The 16202-nt window shown below is 40.7% G+C and overlaps 1 protein-coding gene across 1 annotated transcript in view; it reads left to right on the top strand.

Annotated features, from left to right (window-relative positions):
- Positions 1 to 314: 314 nt before the first annotated feature.
- The window catches only part of eya1 (EYA transcriptional coactivator and phosphatase 1), a 36693-nt gene continuing 20805 nt past the window's right edge, over positions 315 to 16202 (top strand). Inside the window, exons 1-8 of the mRNA XM_020925601.2 lie at positions 315 to 516; positions 6757 to 6884; positions 8242 to 8319; positions 9751 to 9817; positions 10157 to 10302; positions 11336 to 11458; positions 15037 to 15119; positions 15857 to 16043. Of these exons, the coding sequence (XP_020781260.1) occupies positions 6761 to 6884; positions 8242 to 8319; positions 9751 to 9817; positions 10157 to 10302; positions 11336 to 11458; positions 15037 to 15119; positions 15857 to 16043 (808 nt within the window). The 5' untranslated portion in view covers positions 315 to 516; positions 6757 to 6760. The remainder of the gene's footprint in view (positions 517 to 6756; positions 6885 to 8241; positions 8320 to 9750; positions 9818 to 10156; positions 10303 to 11335; positions 11459 to 15036; positions 15120 to 15856; positions 16044 to 16202) is intronic.

Consider the following 16202-nt stretch of genomic DNA (forward strand, 5'->3'; position numbering starts at 1 on the left):
GTGCTTTCATTGTCCTAGTGCTTTCATTTTCCTAGGTCCCTGATACAATCTGTGAAGCTACACACGACTCAGAACTCTAACTGAGTGGCATATGTGAGGTTAGTGTCATTCCCCCAAACTTCTTCTCTATTTTTCCAAACGGCAGCCAGTTCCAGTCCAGCCTACATCTCTCCTCCCTCTCTCCCTCCCTCTCTCACTCACTCTCTTTTTTTTCTTCTTCCCTCAGACACTCAGAGCGACTGCCTGCCCCGGAGCAGTAATCGGACAGCTCTCCCCAGCTCTCTCCGGGACTCTCTCTCCTCTCTTGAGATCGCCAAGCGGGCTCCATGGCTTCCCTGCTCCTAAAATGAAAAAGAAGAAAGTTGAAAGAAAGTTTGCCGTGCTGTAGACCAGACCTGCGGCAGGAAAAGGCTTGCTTAGTGTTCACTGTGCTCCTGGCCTGAATGGCACATACGAAGATTTTGTTTTAAAAGAGGAAAGCGGGGATATATACAAACGGATTCGGCCAGAAGTGTAGTGAGTATTGGCATGTTTTGATTGAAATTATGTTTTTATTATTATTATTTTATTTTGTGTGTGTGTGTGTGTGTGTGTGTGTATCCTCATGTTTAATTTCTGTAATTCAACGTTTCTGTTACCATGTGAACCGCCATAGTTTTTTAATGTTTTTTAATTAACATTTGTATTAGTTTTATATTGCATTGTTACAGCAGTGCAATAAATATAAACATTATGTCATTTTTACACCTTACTAATATATTGTTTAAAAGGAGCAAACAAAAAAATATATATATTTTTCTACTAATAATTTAGGCATCTGTTAGAATGAATATACAATTTTGTAGGCATTGCTTTTAGAAATTACATTACTTTTAAATATATGTATTACAGTATATCTTTATTATTCACATATATCAATAGTTTATTTTGAAAGTATTAAATTTACATGTTGTATACAAATAGGAATGAACCAATGAACCATATAATTTGTTACAAATTCAAATTAGCTTAATACACAAAATGTGCAAATTTTCTATGTACAGTCCTGCGCACGGCCCTGTTTACATTTTTATCATGTTATCAAACACACACAGCTCTCAGTTGGAGTCATCTTTTTCAGATGGTAGAACAAACCTTGCTACACGCTTGGAGCAGATGACATGAGGTACCATCTGCTGAGGGCCTGGAATGCACCACTAGCCCCATAGTCAGCGTCTGTCCCGGGACGGCAGCCGCACAACAGGCCCGTCTTGCGGCTCCAGTACTCTCAACTCTCCCTCACTCCTCTGACCCACTAGCTGTAATCTGCTGCTCCTTTAATTTCACCTTGTTCAAGTTTAATGTTGAGCGTGCGATGACAAGCTAACATCACACGAAATGATTACGTTTTAGGCTATTTCATCTTCCATTTTTTCTGCTTTTGAGGATGTAATTTTGGTCGTAAGTGCAGTGTAGGAGATTATAGAGGAAACACAACATAGCTACTCAAACATGGCAGTGTGTGGAGAGCCTGCTGCGTCCATTCACACACACAATAACCTTATTTATCCAATTAACAAATAATGAGCCAGCTGATTTAGGCTGTTTACCCTGTCTATTTACTTTGCCTAGACAGGTCCCTGCATCTGACTGCTTTGCTTTATGTACGCGGGGTAGCAGTGTGCAAAAACAGGAGTGCCCAGTGTAAGGTTGGCAACGGCATTGTTTGTCCCAACCCACAATTTGAGATTTAAAAATTGACAAAACCCTAACTGACTGTGGATATATTTGGTAGGATAGAGAAGAGGAAAGCCGTGACCCACAATCAAGTAATCTCATATGATTGGTCAGCAGTAGTTGTTTACTAAATATTGGTTGTGTTATTAGGCTAACACCCCACTGTTTTTGAGGGGCACTATTGGCTGAAAGAGCAGGAAATGAGCTGCAAGGATTTCTGTTGATTGCCATTACAAGTCCTCAATCAGTAATACTCACTGTGTTTGTTTGTAAATGGGACTCTGTTGACACGGCGTAAGATAATGAGGAAGTCCCTGTATTGCAAGTCTAAACACTATACAAGATGGTAGCTGCCGAGTCTGCAAAAAAACTACATTTTAAATCCCACTCGTCCATTGTTTTTTATCATATTATTTTATTTATCATTTATCAATAGGAATCTAGTTCACATCCTGTAATAATTCTCGCAGATGACTCCCTGGTCATGGAGAGCAGTAGAATAACAACAAGAGCATAAACCTAAGATAATGGTTGAGATTTGTCAGCGGTCCTACTTTCATCTTCCTGTTGTAAAGTCTATCTCCCTACTCGGCTCGGTCATGGTGGTGGCCCACTGTGATAAAACGTGCACCTTAAATCTTGTTTGATGGCCCCTCGAAGACGCACAGCCTTCTGGAAATCATTTAGGAGGTTGAAGAGCACCGTATTAACAGATTTAATGTAGCTATTGAGTGAATTGCCGGAGCACCGTGTCATATAGGAGCAAATGAGAGAGACAAATTGCACATCAACAAACAGCACATCTGTTTATAATTGTGTTTTTAATTATAGGCTGTTACAACATTGGTGATTGGGTGTGAAATGTTGTGTGGTTAGTTTATTAGCGCAAGTCCACGTGTGTACAATTATTAACATTTTATGCTACTAGGATAGATGTCCAAAATACAAATATTCATACTGTAGACTGTAAATGTAACTGTCTTGAGGAACGTTAATTATTTTAAAAATTATTACAATTTTCAGTAACAAACTTTGTCACTGAAAATGTTTAAGCATGTGTGTTGGCAGCTGTCATTTTGCCGGACACTTCAGCGTTGCCAGTGAAGTGAAACATTTTGTAAACTGTGCCTAATTCCACTCACATCTGTGTCCAATTGTTGTGTGCATCTACATTCTTCACGAGTGGATTTATTTTTCCTGGGCCACCATGTGGACTCAGCTGAGCAGCTTAAGCCAGGATTAGCTGTTTTAAAGTTACATTTTGATTAACGTATTGATGTGCAAAATGTTGTAACTCACAACATATGCTTTAATATGTAGTGTCATATCCATGGGGCTTACAGTTATGTGTAGAGAGAGTAGAGAAAAATTGCAGTGAAATGCTATATATATTTCAGCTGTTGCAACACAAAATTCATGGTCCAAAAATGACAAAGATGTAGGAAGCGTTAGTGCAAGGTCAGACATCCTGCATGCACAGATGATCTATGCTAAAAGCCCTGGCCGTAGCTGTGTTTACCTTTGGAAACGCAGGTCTTGGAGTAAGTAAAGCGAGACAAAGGGGCCGGCAAACAGCCTCACATCACCTCGGGAGCTCTGCGTGTTGTGGCACTTCTTTCTCTTCTCCCTCGTCTCCATTCGGGGATGACACTTCGTGCGCTTCATCTAACCTGCCTTTGTTCTGCTCGCCTTCAAAGAGCTGCCGGTTCAGGTTCAGCTAAGACACACATCAAAGATTAGGGGAAAAAAAACATTTAGTGCAGGGGCAGAAAAGGTTGTTTTTGTTTTTAAATGTAGCACCCCTCCCCTATCTCTCCGACTTTCACCTGCTGATGTTTTGGACAAACATAAAAAAAAAAAATCTTGATTTGTATTATTATATATTTTTGAAAACATTAACCAAATCATTTTTACATATTTATTATTAACTTTATATTGGATGATGATTTCTGAATTCAAATCTTAAATACATTTTATTTTTAGGATTGTAGTCTTCATGGAGGTTTTTCCCTGGTGTGAAGCGTAAAGCCTATCCAAAAAAATCTTAAGACCAAGCAGCTCAGGTTACCCAGGCTTATGTAAACAGCCAACATAAAAAAAAAAAATCTACCAGTATTATAAAAAACTAGTACCCCTCCATCCCCTGTCATTGCTCTTTCTTGACCATATGGCAACTTTTGACCTGGTTTTGGACCCTGTATTCCCGCGGTGGACTAATATAGTGTTATGACCAGGCTAGTGCTCGGCTGTGTGCTTGATGTTTGAGGGGAGAGTGGACAGCGCGATGTTTCTGTCAGCTAAGGAGAGTAATAGAGGCATTCGCAGTGTCATAGGAAACATATGTGGCTCCATATGTTGTGTGCGCCGCCGCGAGTAGACTTCATTGTCTGAGATGCTCCACTGATCGAGGGGCCTCCACCGTGCCCTATGCTGAGGCTTGTGTGTGTTTTGCACCAGTGAGTTTGGGGCCCTCTAAAGTGCCCCATGTCTGTTCACTTCATGACTTATGTGTTTCCTGAAAAATAGTCTGTTTTTTGTTGCTGGACTATAATAGATTTATGTTTTGTTAGATTCCATACACTGTTGATAGAAATCCCCATGTCAGGGTAAATATTTGTAATTATTTGAAAAAAATAAATTTACTTGTGAATAAATTGTAATCTAGATCTGTTATCTAGACGCAAATAAAAAGTTAAATCAATACAGTAATGAATAACATGAATTACATTATAGTTAAATGCAAAGTTTTGCGTAATCCTGAATATTTTAGTTGTATACATGTTTTGGTTTCAGATATCTTATTTTGTTAAAAAATATTATTTATTTGGAACTAAAATGTGTGCTTTCAAAAGTGTATAGTTCTTTTTTTGAAATTTTGAAATTATATAACTTGTCTAGTATCTAATTGGTCTTTATACTAAAAGATAATTGCTTTTTCATATTTGTTTGTATGTATTTTATTGGCAACTTTTTACTTTACCTTAATATTATTTTGAAGTATCAGACAATGGCAACTCACATTTGCAGTGCATATACTGGTGCAGTATTGTTTTCTTTAGCTCCATTGTGAAAAAGTTGTGATTTTTTTGGAACTCTTACCACTGCCCCAGGCCGAGGCAAGTCTTGTGGGTAGAGCAGCCCTGACGATCATTAGGACCTGTCAGTATCCCGGGCCGGGGGAGTGCTGATAAATTTCAGATAGTGTCAATTGTGGATGAAAGATGTGCTGGAGATGCTAGGGGTGTCACGCTTCGCTTCCCATGCGCTCAACAAGTCCCATCTATCCCTATAGGCAGAGGGGCAGGAGTAGCTAAGTGAAGCGGGCTGTCTCTACCCCCCTCCCCAAAAAGTGCCTACCTTCACCCCCTTGCCCCCCACCCCCCCACCCTCACAAACCCCTTTTCCTGCTTACCTTTGGGCTAAGCGGCTTTGCATGTTGATTGGGGGAGGGCTAATCCAGTTTGCAGCTGTCGTAGACCAATGATGAATCACCTTGCCGTCATTTGGCCGTGCTCCTCTGGCCCGGAGAGGAGGGAGGACGCGAGGTAGTAGGAAACAACAGTGCGGAGTGGAAGGAGACTTGTAGTGGTTGAGTAAGGGACTATAGGAAGAAGACACAATGCAAGGCTCTGTTCTCTGGTCCCATTCTGAACCGCGACTACAATAATGTTTTCTCAGAGGGGCCTTTTTGTGTCAGGGAGGATGGCTGTGGACTCAGAGTAACAACAGGACATATTGTTGGAACAGTGGCAGCAGGTGGGAACAGAGGTGAAGCAGGATCCAGGTAAGAGCGAGTGGAGATGTAACGCATGGAGCTAATGCTGTGACTCTAGTGTGTTACTTTTTTTACAGGATGGTCCTAAAGTGCTCTACTGTCTCATTGGCTGTGTATTTTGGTGTGGGGTAAATGAATATACCTTTGGGGAAAAGACAATGCTGCTTCCATTATCAGTGTGTGGAAAAATGGCCTGGCCTGCTGCCGGATTTTAAACTATGGCTTTAATGTTTTTAACTGTAGCGTTTAGGGTTAGTAGAATTATGCACAGTCTATGGCAAAGTGAAGAATAATTTTAACAGTATGAAAAAGCTGAATCATTTCCATAGCACTGAATGCATATCACAATTGAATCATTTTATTTTATAACTGCGTTGCATTTGTTAGATCTGATAAGGGATTTGCTTTTCTCTTTGTGGCCATGTGAAGAGGGCTAGCGTTTATTGATGTCACAGATATCCACAAGCATCAAATGTAATTGGAAATGGCAGGATAATGCACAGAGCATTTAGTGTAATTTCATTAACTCGCTATTGCCACGATAACAGTGGCAGAAACAAATGATGTTGTTGATGTACTTTTCAAATGACGTTTTACTCTCTCATCTACGCTGGATCAGACGCTGTGAATGAGAGACAGAATAATGTTTTCAGTGGTGTGGTCTTTTGTCTAAACACAGCAACAATTAAGGAGCGTGCCAAGGCAAACACATGCCTCATGAGCATCTGCTCTCACAAGGCAGAGGCCTCTTGCAATCAGAACTATAGTGGTCTTCAACAAGCAAAATATCTGAAATAATCTGAAATAGTCATAGGAATATGTTGCAATGCTTTGTCAATACTACTTCTGAGTTATTAGTATTAGTATTTACAGTTGTAATATTTTTTACAATCGACACTAAAATGTTTTTGGAAGCAAAGAAGGTTTTTTACTCCTACCCACATCAAAATCCCTTGTCTCAAGTCAAACACAAAACACAAAAATATTTTTACATTTATTTTTGTGAGTATAATGGTGAGAGCGAGAGCGTTTGCAATTGTTTTATCAGCAATTCTAGAATATAACTATTTTTTAAGGAAAATGTGTGTGTTATTTCTTATCAAATACTGTATACATATTTTATAGTGCTTCTTATCTTCAGCTCTTGAACAATGCAGCTGCCATAAGCCTCTCCTTGTGTTGATAATAATGTGTGTAAAACCAGAGTGTTGTAATGTGATTTCTGTGAGTGTTGGGCTAATGGTGTGTGCTGTGTCCATGTGCAGGTCTATGGAAATGCAGGATCTAGCCAGTCCTCACAGCCGAGTCAGTGGAAGCAGTGAATCTCCCAACGGTCCCAGCCTCGACAACTCACACATTAACAACAATTCCATGACACCCAATGGCACTGAAGGTATGATGCCCTCACCACAAAATAATTCAATGGTTATGAAATTGAATATTGATGGTAGTTGGACATGCTTAGGCCGCTATACACAAATTAAATTACATATGTACTTGGCTATATGGAAATGTTATAGTTTTGCTTAGAATGTCCTATGACATTAGACTTCTATCTACATGTCACATGTTACATGTTAGGTAAGTGTAGATGCAAGGCCCATCAAAAAAGTTACATAGAGCACCTTTAAAATAAAAGCTAGGTTATTTATGTTAGTGAAGAAGCCATTCTCTTTTAATGTAAGTCTCCCATCCACCTAATCAGTCTGAATCTTTCTATGAGTGTGTACTTATGACACAGGATTTGGTGGACTCTGCAGACTGTCATGTTTGTGTGCTTTGCCACTCTTTTTCCCATAGGAGATAACATCACAATGCTTACCACTGCAGACTGGTTGTTAGGGTCTAACTCACAGTCCGCTGCAGGTTTGTTCACTTCAGAGACACAATGAAAGGACAATATTTGGTGTTCTGATTATTCAGAAGAAAGGAAGAGAAAAAAGTTTATTTCCAAGAGTGATTTTGTAGTTCCTTGATTAATTTTGGCTATTAAAACGTGTAAATACTACTTCAACTATTGTGCCTTTCATTCAGTAAGTTAAATATAAAGTTTAATTTTGCCCTCTTGTGTTTGGAGCATGGTTTGGTGGTTTTCAAATTTCAGAATGACTTTATTTTGTCCATGCTGCCTCCTTCGGACAGTGGTTATTTTGTGTGTGCTTGTTTATGCATGCACTATATTTTATCTGTGTTCAAGTATCTGGTGGACTTATGTTTTTGCACCAAACAGCAGAGCAGAGACATGTAAAACATGACAGCATGAGGGAGTCTGCTGAGCATGGTTCGTAGGCCCACATTGTCAGAATGAGAGAAAAATTCTCAGGCCGTCAGAAGTGGAGTGGATTCATTTTTGTAGATTCCAAAGCTGTCAGAAAACTATGAAATTGTCTTTTCAAATCTGTCTTTGACTTTAGGTCAGACAGCGCTCATGGCACGCTAACAATTTTATGCTGGTCCACAGACACATTACTCAAAAACATCAAAATGTTTCTAGTATGTCTAGCGAAAAAAAAAAAAAACATGGATAAAAAAGCATTTTTGTTATAAAAATATAAAAGTAAAAAAAGTAAGTATTGTATTTACACACATAAAGCTTATTGGTTTGGTACAGTTTGTTTACCTTTGCTGCATTTTAAGCTCTTCTTATTTACTCTTATTTTAGTCATTTTGTCAAATTCCTGGAAGCAACCAAAAATCGTAATTTTATTTTTGTCTATTTACATCCTGATAAGGTGTGTTTTTTGTTACAGTTAAAACCGAGCCAATGAGCAGCAGTGACATTGCCTCCTCAGTAGCAGACACGTCTCTGGACAGCTTCTCAGGATCAGGTGAGTTGGAGGGGTATGGTTTGGTCAGAGGGGGCCTGGTGGGCCTGGGGTCTGTTGTATGGGATTATGAGCCTATAGGTCACTGATGAGGGCCGTAAGTGTCCTGCAGCTCAAAGCTTGCTCCCAGGATGACTGAGGTGTGTGTTACTGTGACTGCTCAGGCTGATGCTGACCTGTAATGCCCTGAACCTGTCTGTCCACTGGAGTGACAGGGTGTCCCCATGGCCCTGCCTCTCCATGGGCCGTCACCCTTTCGCCCCGTCAGAGTCTGCATTTTCACACTCTGTGCACAGCACCTCTACAGCTCACACACATATTCACACCAACACAGGACGCTGCTCATACAACCACTGGAGCGGGTCTTTTAAAAGCTATTTTTATTTCTGTAGTAATTGTGCTTCTGTACAAATCCATGTAATTAATGTTCTCAAATTTAGTCCTAATTTTCCTGTTTTTCAGGCAGTGTTTAAGTAAGTACCTGATCCGTTAACACTGGAAGCACATAAATCACTGCCGTGACTTTTGTCTCCAACAATATTAATGAAATGTTGTAATTGAACACCGTGTATCCTCTGAGGGGAAACCCAAAGACTCTTCAGAAGAGCAACTTTTGTCCAGTGGCAGGTGCTGCCGATGTGGGAAAAGTGTTCAATATTAATAACGTGTGTGAGGTTATAGCATACAGTTACATAAAGTTAGTGCTCCCCGCAACCAAACCCCTGCCTTTACCTGTCAGGACCAATTAGGAAGACATTTCAAAACTGAGCCTTTCTACTGCTAAGCCTGGCTTTTCTGATAAATATCCATATGAACGATTTTGTATACATTAATGAGTGTAATATATGTAATATGTGTAAATTGAAATATTACATAATATTAAATACTATATAGGTATACTATAGTTCGTGTTAGAGTTTTATAATATAGAACAGTGTTTTCACAAAAATATCGACATTTATATTATGAATAAAAAAAACTAATTCCCTTTGAAACGCTTTTTGTGAGTAATTCACTGGTGACTTTGTACAAGTTCCCAGCAGCGCTGAGGCACATGCTCTTAGCCCTAATGAAGGGCTGATTATGCAGTAGCACTCATTACCTGTAATCAGTGATGTCACTTCCAATGTGGTTGTGGCTCAAACAGCCCAGGGCCACAGGCCGAGGCTGGCTGCGTTTAGCCCGGTGTAGTCACAGCAGCAGGCGGACCTCAGAGATACTGCGGTCAGCACAAAACTCATGTTTTACCTGATTATTTGTCTTGATTATTGCTCCCCAGTTCTCAACTTGAAATAAGGTTACTGAAATAAATAGACTAATGCTGTGTATTGGTCGTTTCCTTGGAATCCCATAGTCCTGTTGGCAAAAGACAATATTTACTCTATTTCTTAATGTTTAAATATGTGCTTGCTTCTTTCTTTTTACTCTCCTCAGCTATTGGAACCAGTGGCTTCAGCCCAAGACAAACTCACCAGTTCTCTCCGCAGATTTACCCTTCCAAGTAAGACTTCTGTTATTCCTCTTTAACAAATAAGCAGCATTCGACTTTTTTAATTAGATCCCTCTGCTCAGTCGGGGATGTTTACCTGGACGACTGCAGCTTGGGCTTTCTCAAATCTGTTGTAATTATTATCTTGCAAAACTTTCTTTAACTGATTATTGTTCTTTCCAATGTATACGAGCAGTGTGATACACATCTGCCTTACACTTTGGCTCAGTGTTGAAATAAGTAGCAAAATCACTTGGAAATTGTCAACACTGTTTGAGTTTAGATTTTGGGGTAACACTTTATTTCCTGACATCTTTGTCACTTTTGTCTTGTGTTTCTCTTGTTCAACAGCAGAACATATCCGCATATTCTTCCTACCCCCTCATCCCAAAACATGGCGGCGTATGGGCAGACGCAGTACACCACAGGAATGCAGCAGGCCGCAGCTTATGCTAGCTATCCTCAACCAGGCCAACCGTATGGCATCCCAGCTTATGGTAAGACGCCCCAAACACATCTTGTTCTGTTAAACAATAATCTTATCATCACCATAGGAACACAGCAGTGCAGGCAGATTTGTCCTTTAGATGGTCAGGACAGAGGCCATAGAATAAACCATGTTCCCACCATTCGTTTGCAAAGTGCTGAGTTGTTGCTTGTTGTTTGGTGCCTGCATATTCTCTGCCGGCGCAATAAAACTGAATTTGCTTATCAAGCTGTTCAGACAGATCTGCAAGATTAATGATATAAATGTGAAAACAAAAGCCGGTTTCCTCTGGCATGGCTAGAGAAAGCAAAGACTGCAGGGCTCACTGTAGGCTTTATTTGTGCAAAGTCTTTGGAGTGTTTTGGCCCTAGAAGACTCTCCAATATGAGCAGGAATTTACTCTGTTTATTTGAATGGAGTGATGCATTTTAGTCATCTTAGAAGGAAACTTTAGTGACTTATTGGATTTGGTGAACAATTCTCTGAATACATATTAAATAATATCTCAATACCCTTGCAAGGGTGTAGTAGTTGTAATTGGAAAATACTGCATTTTGGATCATTGGAGCAAGATAGGGATTTTTGTAGTTTTTTTGAGAAGTACATTTATGGTTAAAAATATTAATCTGTGTAATGTTTACTTAAAAAATATCTGTCAGAGTGTTAGTAACATAAACTAGTTCATAATATTCAGACTTAAATTTTAAACCTAAAATAATATAATGCAGCCAGGAAGGAGTAGGCTTATAAAATTGAAGAACATTTCTGTGATCCTGTTATGTCATTAAAACTATAAATTTCCAGCAAAACGCTTAGCAGTGCGGCATAATACTCCAGATAATATTTCCAAACAACTGCTGGTAGTAGAAATGGTGTAATCAGATAATGAGCAAGTACCATTGCGATTAGTGTGTTCTCCTAACAGACTTAGCCCATCTGTGTGACACTGCTGTGTCCAGTGTAATTTAAACCTGTGTGTTGACTGTTGTCCGTGCATCAAACCGATCTGGTGTCACTAACTGATTTAGGTCCATTGTGGGCAGGCATAAAGACTGAGGGGGGTCTGAGCCAGTCCCAATCGCCGGGACAGACCGGATTCCTCAGCTACAGCTCCGGCTTCACCACTCCTCAGACCGGACAGGCCCCCTACAGCTACCAGATGCAGGGTGAGCACTTCCTGGTCCAGAACTGTTCATACTTTCACACTTTAACTTGTGGGGTCAGGTCAGAACGCAGCTTGTTGGATACACCCACTGACTATAATGGTGGCATCTTCAGAGGAGCTACAAGTTGAATACATACTTTGGTCTTTCTATAGTTTTTCAGAGAGATCTCTTCATTTTTGTGTTGTTAGTTACATTCATAAGCATTAAGTATATTATGCAAGCTGGAATGAATGCAATTAAGATGTTATATTTCCGGTCTAGCATCATCACAGCTAATCCTCTTGCATATGAATTTAACTACAATAAAATTTATCCAAGCTTGGGACTGTCTCAGTGGCTAGCAAGCAAGAACAAAAAACCTTCCTTCATTTTTAAACATTCCATTTTTGCCATACAACCTGAAATCAATTCTCCCTAATTGTGCAAGACTCGGCCTAGCACTCACCCTTGCAAATGGGTAGCCCCCTTTTTCTTCTAAAAATCAACACAGATGGAAAAATAGCCCATAACACTTAAGAGGCACCCACCATGTCATTCCCCTCCCCTACCGACTTTGTTTTCCCTCTCCCTATGATCATATTTGTATTTGTTTTAAGAGCTGCGACTGCTTCACATTTATGGCCTTGGAACCAATAAAGATGAGTTGTTGCCGCCTTCCTTTTTACTCTCTTGGTGCAGTTATAGTTGCAATAAATGTGGATCAGACCTGCTGCAGCCTTGTGTCTCTATTACTGCTACTCTTTGTAGTGGTCGCTGCATGGGATCTGCCTAGCGTATCAGCACCTGCGTTCTACAAGGGCGTTTAGCTGCGCAACTGCTAGCATCACAGCATCTGTATTGAAATATGTGTGACAGTAGAAGCGTCTCCACATGTTGAAAGACAGTAAATAATGCCAGTGAAGCAGCAGCAGATGTGGCAGAGGGGAAAAGCGTTTTTTCCGTGCCTTTTAGATGTATATACAATGAAAGTGTCGGAGCATGCAACAGAAAAAACGAAAGTGAGAGAGAGGACATGTGCAAAGCTGCTATAGTGGTTTAACTCTTGATGACAGTGTTATGTGCCCATTCGTCTTTAAGTATTACAGTTGCTTCCCTTTGTCCGGAGCTGTCTTCCTGCTATCTCCAGCTATCTGATGCTCCTCGTAGCGTTAAGTGCGTTTGTAATTGACAGGGTAGTTAGATGACAGATTGACCACTATTTAGATTCTCAAGCTCTGGCCCTCATCCACACCATGGCCATTACTCTGCCTGGCCTATTGATCCAATCCTGGCGAGCTGCCCTACTCCTGGGTGTCCCGACTAGAAGGACTTTTTTTTTTCATTCGATACCCCCCTCAAGCGTCTTCGCCACCAGCCTGTAGCCAGCTGTCAAGACTGAGGACAATTAGATTAATGTTCCCCATTCATTTCTTTTATCTGCGATGCTATGGAGATCTGTGTAAGTGTTTAAAGACACAATAAAAGGGTACACGCGTTAATTAGTGATTTAGTGAAGCTTAGTTTGGCACTCCTAAGCAGTAAACAAATAAGATGACAATAGAAAGTTTTTAACAGAGAATTAGTGAGGGCGAACAGATGCTGATTAGCTGTATAATCGGATTCCTGCATTCTACCCCAATGGCGACGCAAGAAGCCCAAGCGACGGTTACCTTTCAAAAAAAAAGAGTGCGCCCCATCTGGACTTGATAGCCTATTCCCAAGTGGAGCATACAAACTTCTGCTACAAATATTGTGCACTGATGATAGACATAGCCCATGGCAAAGGCGACTGATCAAGCAAAGCAAATGGACTTCCAATTGTAGGGCCAGAAGGCAAGAGGGGAGGAGGGGTGAGGAGGTGATGTCTGCTCTTGAGTGAGTGGACTAACTGCAGCAAGACTGAAGTGAGGGTGGGGGGTGGGGGAGCCCAAACATGCCCCCCGGGGGAACCACAACCGTCTCTCTCTCTCTCCCCCAAACTTTAACCAGCACCACCACTCGCAACAGCATGGGCCCATTCTCACCAAGCAGGGGGGGGTCCCGGTTGTCTTTTATGTGGCAGCACGTTTTCCACAGAGCAACCCTCAAACTTTGACAGTGAGAGCTTTTATGACTGTTTGAACTGTGCATTAGGCTAATTTGTTGTCCTTCCACTCCATACTCCTCCTCGGTACTGACTTATTGTTCTGTCAGACTTTCACTCCGCGGTGAACTTTCTGTGGGGAACACTCAAAATCCCCTTGCAGCCTGTGAAAAGACAAATCCAACAATAAAGGGCCATGATGGAAGTAACCTGTTCAAGGCTCAATCCAAAACAAGAGCAAAAAACAGCATTTTTGACTCCTTTCTTCGTAATGAACCATGTTTTCTTGTCCATTTTATGTTGCCCTCTTCGCCCCACCAGCTCACCCCTTCCCCCTGAAAAGCTGCATCGTGTTTGTTACGGTGTGGGGTGGGGGTACCCGATGGGGCCAGTGACCAGAGGATGAAAGGGCCTCACCATGTTTGTCCCTGAGAACAAAGGTGTAATTACGCCCCCATTTAGGAACAGTAAATTCATCTCCCTGTGTGTCTTCACAGCCATGGGAGACCTGTAGTTGTGTCAAGAAACAGTTAGAGATGTATGGTGAGGTGGCTTGCTGATATGCATTCAAATCTATGTCTTTTTAGCTATTCATTTATATTATGTGTAGATAATACAAAACTTGATTGGACAAATTAGTTGTATTTTTGTAGCTAATAAATCATGGCCACAATGAAGTGAAGTGGTTACTAAAATTATGTTACAGCAATACATCAAAATCATACACTTTTAACCACTTTGCCATATAAACATTTAGCCAATAAAAACACCATCTATTTCACATCAGACTTAATAGTTCTGCTAATTTCTAGTAATTTTAGAAAAGAGCAAATGAGATTTTAATGTGGCATGACAATTGTGGTACTTACCTGGGCAGAAATGTTTCCACAATCAGACCAGTCAAGAATTGGCTAATCTTTACTATTAGTTTATTTTCTGAATCAGTCCATGGTAGCTTCAGGCCTGTTGCTTTCCTTCTGTACTCATGTATATTATTAGCCCATTAGATGCTATCAGCTCCTTGAATGATTTAATTACCCTGGAAGACAATGCTCTTAGCCACTGAATAGAACGCCATACATATTTATTGGCCCTTGGTGTAATTGGTAATCCCGCCCCATCGCTTCTCCTCACTCCTCCCTCCTCTTATATAGATATCCACTCATTCACTGCCCTCTCCTGCTCCCCGCCCCGTGCCACCCTTGGCTAGCTCCCACACAACAGCCTCTTGTGTTGCTCACATTGTCCAGCGCCCTTGGGTGGCTTTGGGAGCACTCCCCACCCCTCCTCACCCTTCACCACTCGCCCTGTGTCATTCATCAGGCTTGATCCAATCGGTGATAAGAAAGGAAGAGAGGAGAGATAAGGGCATTGTGGGGAAAAATGTCCTCAGGCTACTGCTAAATAGTTGTTTGACAAAAGACTAACTTCACCACCACTAACAATGTTCCAATTGAGATCTATTACAATGTTGTTTTTGCATTGGAGTAACTCAGTTTTCTTTCATTTTTCAAAGGTGGTAGTTTTACAACAACTTCAGGACTCTATGCTGGAAACAACTCCTTGACGAACTCCACTGGTTTCAATAGTACGCAACAGGTAGCAATTTCTCCCATTTTTATATCAGATTATATGTCAGAATTCAAGGCCAATCTGGAAGTTTTTATGAGGCATACATAGTCAATATGTTTCAATTCATCCGTGACACTTACAAACATAAATCAGCCATCATGTCTGCAGCATAATCTAGAGAGTGTACCTCCTTCAACTTATAACACATGTATAATGCCACACAGGGAAAGGGATATAGAAAAAGCTCGACCAGTCATTGTCCAGATGTGGATAGAAACGGCACATGTTTGCATTTATGCTGGGGAATCTGCACTGTAAAGTAGCAATACTAGCAAAGAGCACATTTCACAGCACAGCACTACATTTGTGAACTTGAATTCACTACCCAATGATTCCCAAACTGTGGTGCAGGTCTCAATGGGTGTGTGGATGCTTTCTCTGGTGGCACTCAAGACTGGCCATTTTCATTTAAATGTAGAGGTTTATTTATTGCCATTTTTAATAATATTCAACATCAAAGAACTAACGATTAGGATAGGTATTTATTAACACTCTGAAACCAGTTAATCCATAAATATTTTCCAAACAGAACAAGCACTTGGTAATGTCAAATTCTAAAAGCCTTTTAGCTCCATTTTGTGTCCTCTGACAAAGTTGGTTATCTGTTAACAAAATATTTTCACAAAAAGCTTTTCAATAGTAAAAGTTGGCCAATCGCTGTTTGATAATCCATTTAAAACTGCATACTGTGTGTCTCTCCGCAGGACTACCCTGGTTACCCCGCCTTCGGTCAGGGCCAGTATGCACAGTATTACAACAGCTCGCCGTACACCTCGCCGTACATGGCCAGTAATAACACGAGTCCCAGCACGCCCTCCACGACCACAACATACACCCTCCAGGAGCCCCCCAGCGCCATCACCAGCCAGGCACTCACAGAGAACCCTGCAGGTACAATACAGGCTACTAATGTTGTTCAAATTATGTAAGAGCATATTCTTTAGACCTTTAATGCCTTTTTTGACAGCTCTTTCTTTAGCTTTTTTGTGTTTTCTGTGGTTAAGAATGGATTAGTAATTTGGTGGATTTAGTGTCAAGACACCAAAAAAT

Source organism: Boleophthalmus pectinirostris, unplaced genomic scaffold, assembly GCF_026225935.1.
Source record: "Boleophthalmus pectinirostris isolate CB_2022bp ecotype Guang Dong unplaced genomic scaffold, ASM2622593v1 HiC_scaffold_15, whole genome shotgun sequence".
Taxonomy (NCBI): Eukaryota; Metazoa; Chordata; class Actinopteri; order Gobiiformes; family Gobiidae; genus Boleophthalmus; species Boleophthalmus pectinirostris.